The sequence below is a fragment of the Canis lupus genome, unplaced genomic scaffold (assembly GCF_011100685.1).
Source record: "Canis lupus familiaris isolate Mischka breed German Shepherd unplaced genomic scaffold, alternate assembly UU_Cfam_GSD_1.0 chrUn_S1569H1758, whole genome shotgun sequence".
NCBI classification, from domain to species: domain Eukaryota; kingdom Metazoa; phylum Chordata; class Mammalia; order Carnivora; family Canidae; genus Canis; species Canis lupus.
In genome coordinates, this window is record NW_023330409.1 from 86,896 (window position 1) to 97,568 (window position 10,673).

Consider the following 10,673-nt stretch of genomic DNA (forward strand, 5'->3'; position numbering starts at 1 on the left):
ATCCTCCTCACGTCCACATTGCTCCTCTGGGCCCAAGGACACCAATGGAAAGCCATGATAGAATTCAAGCCTGACCGTTACGTAGCTTACCTTTCTTCTCTGCTCAAGCCCCTTTATCCACAGTCCAGGGTAGGCTGGGAGGAGTTGTGTGGAAGGCTGACCCAGCTTAAGTGTGGGTTAAAGCTCCTTCTCTAGTTGGGAAGGACATTTTAGCCTCCCTTCATGCCTTGCCTTAACACAGCACAGTGGAGAGAAGGAGGAGACAGACAGTTCTTTGCTTAGGGACATGGATGTATTTTGGGTGGCACTCTGCCCCACCTGTACATTAATGAAAATGACAGTAGCAGCCCTCTTCAAGGGACACAGATGTTGGGGAGCCTACAAAGTCTTTTGATTGTATTGAGTCTTCTTGAGCAGACCAACGTTTCCCTCTAAGGTGAGAGGTGAGATCTAGGGTGCATTCCCTGATTGGGTGACACAAGCCATTCGAGGACAGTGCCTAGGGCAGTGGCGAGGGTGGTCCAGGACTGAGGCAGAATGGAGTTGGTGAGAATGGGAGCGGTGCCGGAGCTTACTGTCTGGGGAATGGGGTCCATCCAAGAAGCCCAGGCACACCTGCTTCTCGGTGGGGGAAGATTGGGCCTTGGAGTTCCCTCTTGTCTTCTGAGTGTTGGTTTGCCCCACCGGACTTTTGGCAGGAGCCAGGATCTTTTGTACATTTTCTTTTCTGGGGTTGGCCACCTTCCCAGCTATAGAGAACATGGATTCCTTATGCCCTTTGCCTTTCATCTTGGAGTTAAAACAGTACAGGAAGGATTTCATCCTACTTCTCAAGCCTGCTTCTGGAAGGCTGGGCCTCTTGTGAGTATGGACTGGCATCTCCTGTCCCTGCAAAACCTGACCTTTCAAAGTTTGGCCCTGCAAAGGCCTAGCCTGAATGAGTTGGCCCAGGAAAGGCTGGCCCTGTGATGCCTGGGGCACCATAGGCTGGACATTCTTAGGAATCCTTGCTGGCTTGAGGATGACACTGAGCTTGGTTAGACTGTCGTGCAGGTCATTCTTCTCGGATACTTTAACCCCAGGGATTCCTGGAGATGGCTCTGGAAGCTTAATCTGAGGGTGATGCCGGGTATTGTGTTCAAAGGGAGCAGCAAGATGAAAATTATGGCTCTTTCGCTGGGGGGTGCGGGGTGCCCTATTCAGAAGTATCCCTTTTGGCCTCTGGGCTTCATCGGGGTCGCTTATTTCTCTTGTAAAGGAGCATGCAAACCCTGCATCCCCTTCCCCATGGTCTCCTGCCAATTTGGGTTTCCCTGGGTCCTCTCTCTTTTCTGCCAGCATGGGGACCTGGGCGGAGTCCTTGCTCTTGCCAGGGCTTTGGGGCTCAGGGCTCCAGGGCTCCTCCAGGCTGGGGCTGTTCGCACTGGCTTCCAGGTGAACACAGAGCACCTGGGCCTCCTTCATGTCTCCGCTGGGCGGTGAGATCTTGGAGGCCCAGTGGGCAGAGCCATGAGGTACTGCTCTTGAACTAGGCTGCTTCTGGTTCTGCTGCACTACCTTTAACTCAATGGCCAGCTGTTCTTTCAGGTGAAGCCATTCTGGATCTGGGGCACGAGGAGCATCTGGTGGGATGGGGAGATCCTGGAGCAGTGTTTTTCCTTGATTGTTTAGACTCCTGAGAGACTCCTGTGTGGATGTGTTGTCTGGGGTTGCCCCAGTTTGTTCTCTGGACTCCCTTGCCTTTATGGGAATTCCCAGTTGTATCTCTAGGATCTTCTTTCTTAGATGGAAATTTAGTTTGGCTAAGATGGGTTTTTTGAGTGTGTAAAGCTCAGAGGCCTCTGCCTGGCTTTCTAGAGGCACCTCCTCGATCATTTGTTCCACCTGTTCTTCCACCTGGCGCTCCTCTGCAGTGTCTGCACAAGTCTTGTTGGCATCTTGAAAGCATGGCCCAGGACTCAGGCACTGCTCTTCAGATGAGATCATCTGAGTCAGAGGTTCAGTAGGGAATTCGCCAGGTCCAGGCACCATTCCTGTGATTACAGCTTGGGTAGAGATTGCCGGTGCCATGGCCCTAGAGAGAGCCACATAATAAAGAGCAGGCAGCCCTGACAAGAAGGCAAGGTACTTGTGCCTCAGAGTCGTCTCCAGTTTCTCAATGGCTCCCTCGGACAGGGCTTGGGGCAGCTTAATGTGTTCAGTGACAGGGTCTGGTGGGGCTTGTTGCTGTTGATCAAGGGCCGTTGGTATCCAGGCCCCAGCTTTCTGTTGTAGGGCAGGGTCAGTTGTGGCCTGTAGCTCCAAGGGCTTGCTTTCTGGGATGCAGGTGAAGGGAGCCACTTGCAGGCCCCCAGGAATTATGCACTGCCAAGAGCTACATACACAAGCAGGGACCTTGCCCTGGTGAATCTGCCCACATTTGGAGTTGATGTGGCTCTGCAATATTGCCTTAGCCTGGTCAAACAAGTGTGGCATGGGGACTGGTACTTGGTCTGTGACTGGAGAGAATGGGTCACCGGCCCCAGGTGCCTCTAGGGCTGTAGGTTGGGGAGCATGCACAGTGGCTAGGGCTGTGCTGCTCCAGGACAGAGTTGACTGATCAGATGAGGACAGGAGCAGTTGGATGGACTCCTGGATCTTCTGGGGCAGGCCCCAGCGATGGTGAATCAACTGCCGCTGGAGATGGAATTCCAGCAGTCTCCGGCCATGCTCCGGGAAGAAAACTAGTTCCCTAGTGAGGACTGTGATGGGCTTCACTGGCCAAGAAGTTTTCTCAGGAGACTGGGCCCTGCCATAGGGCCTATACTGCATGGGGTTCTGGGTATTCTGAGGTCTCTGAAAAACAGCTGACAAGCCCCATCGAAGCTGGAGCTGCCTCTGCAGCAGGTGCCATTCCAAGGCATTGCACTCAGCCAGCGTCAGAAGTGGGACACTGTTTTGAGGTTGTTGGTTGTCAGATGGAATGACCCAGTTTTGGGAAGATGGGGAAGAAGATGCATCTGACTGGGGTGGAGTTTTAGGCAGCAGAGGGAGGATGGAGAAGTCCTTGAGAAAAGGGTCCTTCAAGGGATGCTTGGACACGCTCCCGTTCATGGAGAAGTTTTGAGAGCCTAAGAAGGTGTTAACCAGGGACTCACTGTGCAGAGATGGGAGTCCACAGAATAACTGGATGTATTTCTGCTGCAGATGGCCCACTGAATCATGATTCTGGTAACCAGGAAGTGCATAGAGGGCACTTGAGTCTTTAAGGGCTGGAGAGGGCAAGGCCAGGGCCATATGGTTTGGGATTTGCTGCTGGTGGTGTCTTTGTTCTGGGCCCATGATGGACCACTCAGAAACCCAGAAGGCCTGGGTAGGCTGGTTAGCCATACATGAAGCCCAGTTCTCGCAGGAATAGGGCCCGAGTGTTTCGATAGAAAACTTAGAAGTATTCTTCTGGATGAAAGAAACTGGTTGGTTATTGATAGCTTGGCAAAACAAAGGTGGGTTTGGCATAAGCTGCCGCAGGGACTCCTCCACACGTCTGGGTAGCCCCCACCTCTGGAAATGCATCCATTTTTTCACATGTACTTCAAGAAGCCTCAAGACTTCAGGACTGAGGAATGGCAGGTGGGCAGGGAGGACAGTAACCATATGCCAGGCCATAGGGTGGGTCAGTGTAGTGATTTCTCGGTTTAGGGTCTGCAGAGAGACCTGGGAATTCAAGGGCCAATGCCCTTGGTTTCCACAGACAAGGCCGGGAGTGCTCTGTATCATCTGCTGCTGGTTTACTGGAACCTGAGGCTCTTCAAGTCTTAAACAAGACATAGTCTCTGGGACACAAGTCACCTCCGGAATTTGAAATCCCTGCCCCAGCTGGAGGTGTTCAGCCCAGCAATCATGGATCCTGACTGCATCAGTTGACTGGACAGCTGATTGTGTTAAGCATTTCTGATCCATTAATTCTAACACTGGAGGCGTTGCAGATCGAAATGAAAGTGCTTTGCAGTGTAGGGAACGTTGCTGCAGACTCTGTTCAAACGACACAGTAGACATGGACAAAATCTCTAAGCAAGAGGAGCCCTGCAATGGTCCTGATGAAGGGGAAGATATCAGGGTGTTCTCACCTACCAGCAACTGCTGAATCTCCAGAGCCATGGCATTGCAGATTTGGCAGCAGGTATCTGCACACAGGAGCCGCCGCACACTTCCTTCCTGAGGAAGCCAGTCCTGGCTAGGAAGGGAAGATGGCAACGGTTACTGATGGAGTGACACCTGCTTCTTTGTTTTTTTCTTTGGTGCTTTTTTAAGTCATCTCCATGCCTAGCGTAGAGCCAATGTGGAGCTTAATCTCACAACCCTGAGATCAAGACCTGAGCTCAGATCAAGAGTCAGACACTTAACTCACTGAGCCACCCAAGCACCCCAACACCTGCCTCTTTGAATATGTGTGGCCTGGAGATTTGGCCCACCTTCCCCTAGTCCTGGAACCCCAGGGCATTTACCCATCTCCTTTTCTTCCTAGGAAAATGCCATTGGCAAGTTATGTTGGGCTGGGTTGGACTGAGGGTCTGGAGCTTGTTGGGCAAGGTCTCAGACAACGCATGGAAACACAGGGCCATGAGAGACACTGAGACGTGGGGTGCATTCTCTGTTGGTCTGTGTTGAGAAACTACACCAGAAGGGAACCAGGCAGTGGTGGGGAGCCAATGGCTGGCTGAGGGGCAGCACCAGGAACATTACAGGGGGAACCTGCAGTTAGTCTCTTCTGGAGCTAAGAAGGCCACAGCCTGGCATTCAGTATTTCTAAGCTGTGGAAAATATGGTCTTTGTGGGAACTCTGCATTGTGGGGACTATGGGGTGTCCCAGATCCTGTAAATAGTCTCTTGAGAGCCAATTCCCTTCCTTAGAGATTTTAGGAAGAGGATAAGATGACAGACTCCTTTCTGAGGGCTGTCCCAGGAATTGGCCTCCCTGAAGACAAAACCATGGAATTAATGTCAGCAGGTTCTATGGGTCTGCCCTTGAATGGTTGCAACAGGAATATGACAATGGTGATTTGTTTATATATGCATTTATCTATTCTCTTGACTGGATAACTTACATTGTGGCTGAGCGCAAACTCATGTAGAGTCTTCAATGAATTACATACTAGCAAAATCCTGACTTTCAGGACCACTGTGAACCTAGCCTAGAGCAAAACTGGGAGACTCCCTGTCCTGAGACACCTGATCCCCCTCTGCCCTGGCAACTCTCTCAACCAGTGCTCAGCATCCACTGTCTGACTCCCTCCGGGACATTTTCCCTCTCCTGGTCCCTGCCACAGGCCAACCAGAGAAATCGTCCCAGGCCAGGCTGGGGATTTGGAGGATGCAAAGAGCAAGTGATCACCTTCTCATGACAGAGAGCAGCTCCCACGGCTTATCAGCTTCTTCCTGACAAAATCTCCTAGCTGAAAAACCAGCAGAGTGTTAACAAAGAATGAGAGGATGCAGGGTCATCCTATAGGAAGCTAAAGGCCTTTGAGGAAGAGGAGGCTGAAAACCCCAACAGTCAATGCTCTAAGGCACATATGCATACAGCTTAACCTACTACAACATGCTGTCCTAGACCTCATTTCATTTGATCATCACAACCACACTGCGAGTGAGGCAGGATCATGAGATGCCCATTTCGTGGATCACAGACTGAGAGATGAAGTCATTTCCACAGGGTGGTAAAACTAGTAAATGACACAGCTAAGGGCTTCTGTCCTCCTTCTATATTCTTCATTCTCAAAGGCAGGTGTAATGTAGAGATTTTTGTAACATTCCCAGGCTCTGATTTTCCACCCAAGAAAGTGTTCTGGGAGAAATTGTCAACTGAGGCAATTGGAGCCTTCAGTGGTTAGAGCACCTGGTTACTGGCTCCAAGGCTCGTAGAGGGATAGGAATCAGGGGAAACTTGCCCATAGTGAGGCGAGTCAGAAGAGAGTGAGACCGTACCTCTTGATGCTGCATCTCTTATCCTGACTTTTCGGTGACGCTTAAAGACAAAATGTTAGAGTATAATGTTGGGACACCTTTTTTTTAATGTTTAAAACCAGACAAAGCTGATATATATTTCCCAATCCCCTTCTATATATCTGTGTCTATATTTTACTTACTTTCCTAACTTTGCTTTCCATATCCATCTCTTTTCACCTCAACATTTCCCTTCTCTGCTTGTGTTTGATTTATTTCAAGGCTCTTCCATATTCTCATTTATTTCCCAAGAGAAGTTATGCATGAGGTTTATGATGAAGCAAGAGAAAGAGTGCAACAGAATAAAGGGCGTGTGGGTGTAATAGCTAAAGGATTTCTGTTAACAAATGCCTATAGCAACCACCAACCAGAAGAATCCTGCTAATTGGGAGGTACTCTGAGATCCAGGATGTAGATTCCATTTCATCTAGGTCTCAACTCCAACCAGATCGAAAGGTTCTTTATTTTCCAACTAGAATACACTGTAAGATGGCTTAGAAAGAAATTCTTACTAGTCCCTGAGAAGTACCATATAAGAGTTACTGATTGCATGGCATAAAATTTAGGGGGCGTGGGTGGTAAAAGGAGAGACTCTGAGATCTTAAAGGCTTCTTATCTGAGGCTTAATTAATTAATTCATGGTCATAAAGTTTCCCTACCTGGCAGCAGATCCTTTGAGGTTCCAACCTTAATCCATGGTAACTCTTTGTTACTCGCCAGATAATTAGAAGAATAATAAAGATGAAGCCATAGGTATATAAGGGATACTTGAAATCCCACAGAACAAAAGTATGGCTCAACATGGTCTAAACCTCATTAACATGAAGATACTAACCATCCCTATATCTAGGCATTCAGGGTCCTGATGCCTAATGATTCTCAATGTTATGCCTTATCATCTCCACCTCATAGATGATGGAACCAGGCCATTAGACTGCATCACAAAGCCCTTCTGTTTCACAAGGCAGGTGTTGTGTCAAAGACTTTTATCTGTCCTAGGGAAGCTTATGTGGTGATTAAGTCTGTAGGTGAAGGTGCCTGGTTGTCTGTAAGGGTTACAGAGCCTGAGACTAAAAGTGTCTACTTATAGGTGGTGTCTATGTCTCCACTTTGTCTTTACTGTACATATCCTACACCAGCCTGATGTCTTGGCTCTCTCCTTTACAACTGTCTGGTCACCTGTCCCCAGAAAACTGAATGTTTAGGGACATAGGACACCTTTTGTGGAAGAGTGGTTGGGACAGAGGACTCTCCACCTCCTCCACCTGTACAGGAGCTATATCTGTGAAGCACACATGAGCTTAGGGAGGGCAGAGTCTGGTTATGGCTTGAGAATGGAGAGCTATGATATTACAGGCATTGGGTGATGGAGAATCAGAAGTATATGAAGGGGCCCATGGCTTATATAGGAGGAAAAGGGCAAGGTGACATTTAAATGCCATTGTGGGAAGCAGGGAGAAATGCCTCCTGGTCTGTGTAGCCTCAAGCTTATGAGTAGGTGGGAAGAGATATAGACACTGCCTTCTATGGAGATACAGTAACAAGATTCATTTATTGAGCTCCTTAAAAGTTGGTTTTCTAGAGATGTTTTTTACCATGTTATAGAATTCTGTCTGTTTGTGGATAGGACTACCTTCAGAGAGGCATTAGTGGCCACTTCCAACTTAAGGTCATAAGCTAGTTGGTGATCATGGTTTGAGTAGAGTATCAACTGATCTACTCTGGATACATGCTGTTTGCCTGAAGGAGGGTTTTTGTTTTTGTTTGTTTGTTTGTTTTTAACTTGGATTTCTTTTAAGATTTTATTTATTTATTCATGAGAGACACACAGAGAGAGGCAGAGACACAGACAGAGGGATGGAGAGCCCGATGTGGGACTCAGTCCCAGGACTCTGGGATCACACCCTGAGCCGAAGGCAGGCGCTCAACCACTGAGCACCCAGGCATTCCTAACTTGGATTTTTGAAACCTTTCAGCAAGCCATCTGTTTTCTAATTCATTCCTGGGCCCAACACTTCTATTCTCTGCCCATTTATTTATACATTTGTTACCTGATTGACTTCTGTGGTTATTGTCATATTTCTCCAACACTGAACTTCTGAATTTCCCTGAGAGTCTTACCCTGCTGACAGCAATCTCACAGCCAAAAATGTCTTTGTGCTCAAAGTCTCTGAAGAGGCTATTTTGGTAACTTCTCCAGAATCCAGTCCTCCACCCGGCTGCCATGGCGAGCCCTCAGTCTGTGCTTATCCTAAGCTTGGAAGTGTCAAGGGTACAAAGACATTTGAGTTATGTTGCCTTCCTGCTCTTGAGGCACTTCACTATCTGGTTACCAAGATAAGACTAATTCACACAAAGCAGAAGCCAATAATCTAGAACAAATAGAATTGCATATCATTTGCAATGTCCAGGTTATAAATATCACATTTCGGAGGAGAGAAATCATAGTAAGGATCAGGATGGTCAGAGAGGGCTCCCGGGTAGAGTGACATAGAGGTTGGGTCTAAAAGTGTAGGCTGTGGGGGAAGGAGCATGTTCCAGATGGGAGAGAAACTTAAGAACGAAACTAGAACACAGAGCAATGGGCCACGGAGTGCATTTGGCAGTGAGAAATGTAGTCTATCTCTAGCAGAGGTGGAGATAGGTGGATTAGAGGGGACATGTGGCAGAAGATTGGGATGAGGTCTCTTGATGAAGGGCCAGTGCATTTAACTGATTTTAATATTTGAAACTGTGTTTTATAAAGTAGGCATACATAGACACTATACAACATTCAATGGGCAGAATAAGGTATGTAGGAAATATGTATGCTCACCCTTGTCTCTCATTTCCCAGCTTTCCTCTCTCGAGTCATTTATTCCTATCAGATTTCTGTGTATCTTTCCAAATGAGTCTAGCATAGCCAAAAATAAATGAATTATGCTTTTCTTCACAAATGGTAGTATGACAGTTTCCCTTTTATTTCGTTTAATAATACACATATATCTTATATGTACCATTAAGTTAACGGCTGTAATGTCTTCCTTGATATAACACAATTCCTCTTTAATTCTTTATTAATAGATATTTAGTTGTTTATAGTCTTTTGCTGTGAATAAAATGCTGACACAACCTTATATTATAAATCTATGTTACACATGTATGAGTATATAGGTAGGGAAAATTTCTGTGAATGAATTGACATTTTAACAATATTAAGCTTTTTGATCCATGGATATGGTATATCTCTCCATTTATTTAGGGTATCTTTAATTTGTCTCAGAAATGTTTTTTTGTACAAGTCTTATACATATTTTGTGAATTTACCCCTATTTAACATTTTATGATACTATTTTTTAAAAAAGGTTTTTATTCATTCATGAGAGACAGAGAGGGCGGGGGGAGAGGGCAGAGATATAGGCAGAGAGAGAGAAGTGGTCTCCCTGCAGGAGCCTGACGTGGGACCTGACCCTAGGACTCCAGGATCACGCCCTGGGCCAAAGGCAGGCGCTCAACCGCTCAGCCACCCAGGTGTCCCTTATGATGCTATTATAAGTGATATTGCTTTTTAATTTTAACTTCTAGTTTTTATTGTTAATATGTAGAAATAGAATTTGTTGTATCATATCCTGCAATCTTGTTAAATTCACAAATAGTTGTAATAGCTTTTTTGAAGTAAATTCTTTAGTATTTCCAAAATGATGATAATGCCTGACAATTTTCACCTCCTTTTCCAATTTGAAAGCCTTTTGTAAAAAAAAAAAAAAAAAAAAAAAAAATGAAAGCCTTTTGTTTCTCTATTTTTACCCTATTGCAGTGACTAAAACATTCAGCATCATGTTGAATGGAAGTGGTGAGAGCAGACATCTTTGCCTTGTTACTGATCTTAGGGGGATAACATTCTTTTTTCTTTCTGCTCCTCAGACTTGTAAATTTCAAAAGTCCTATTTTTACATCTGCTGATTCTTTCTTCTGTCTATACAAATCTGCCATTGAATTCCTCTAGTGAACCTTTCCTTTTACTTATTGTATTTTTTTCAGATTCAGGATTGTTAGTTTTGTTTTTTGTTTGTTTTTTTAATACTTTCTATCATTTAGGGCACCTGGGTGGCTCAGTCAGTTAACCACTGAACTCTTTATCTTAGCTCAGGTCTCTATCTCATGATTGTGAGTTCAAGCCTGCATTGGGTATCACGTGGGTGTGGAGCCTACTTTTTTACAAAATTGGATGTCTTTGTTGATATTTTGTACTTTTTTATTAAGTTTTATTTATTTAAGTAATCTCTACACTCAACATGGGGCTTGAACTCACAACCTTGAGATCAAGGGTTGCAGGTTCTGACTGAGCCAGCCAACAGCCCACATTTTGTTCCTTTATGATTGCCTTTAGTTCTTCATCTATGCTTTCCTTTAGCATATATAATTTTTATTTATTTATTTTTTATATATTTTTATATTTTTTTAATAAATTTATTTTTTATTGGTGTTCAATTTGTCAACATACAGAATAACACCAAGTGCTCATCCCGTCAAGTGCCCACCTCAGTGCCTGCCACCAGTCACCCTCACCCCCTGCCCACCTCCCCTTCCACCACCCCTAGTTCATTTCCCAGAGTTAGGAGTCTTTCATGTTCTGTCTCCCTTTCTGATATTTCCCACTTATTTTTTCTCCTTTCCCCTTTATTCCCTTTCACTATTTTTTATATTCCCCA

At 45.8% G+C, this 10,673-nt stretch overlaps 1 protein-coding gene across 2 annotated transcripts; it reads right to left on the minus strand.

Moving 5' to 3' along the window:
* Nucleotides 1–270: 270 nt before the first annotated feature.
* Nucleotides 271–6,874, minus strand: LOC119878388 (putative protein FAM205B). Of its 2 annotated transcripts, none has more exons than XM_038589014.1 (5): nucleotides 6,642–6,874; nucleotides 5,965–6,004; nucleotides 5,372–5,432; nucleotides 4,111–4,213; nucleotides 271–4,011 (listed from the first exon to the last, which is right to left on the minus strand). In XM_038589014.1, the coding sequence occupies exons 1-5, from the start codon at nucleotides 6,783–6,785 to the stop codon at nucleotides 451–453; spliced, it is 3,909 nt and encodes a 1,302-aa protein (XP_038444942.1). In that variant the 5' UTR covers nucleotides 6,786–6,874; the 3' UTR covers nucleotides 271–450. The 2 variants fall into 2 exon arrangements, with proteins under 2 accessions (XP_038444942.1, XP_038444943.1); XM_038589015.1 differs by lacking the exon at nucleotides 6,642–6,874 and adding an exon at nucleotides 6,126–6,167.
* Between the last annotated feature and the right edge of the window lie 3,799 nt (nucleotides 6,875–10,673).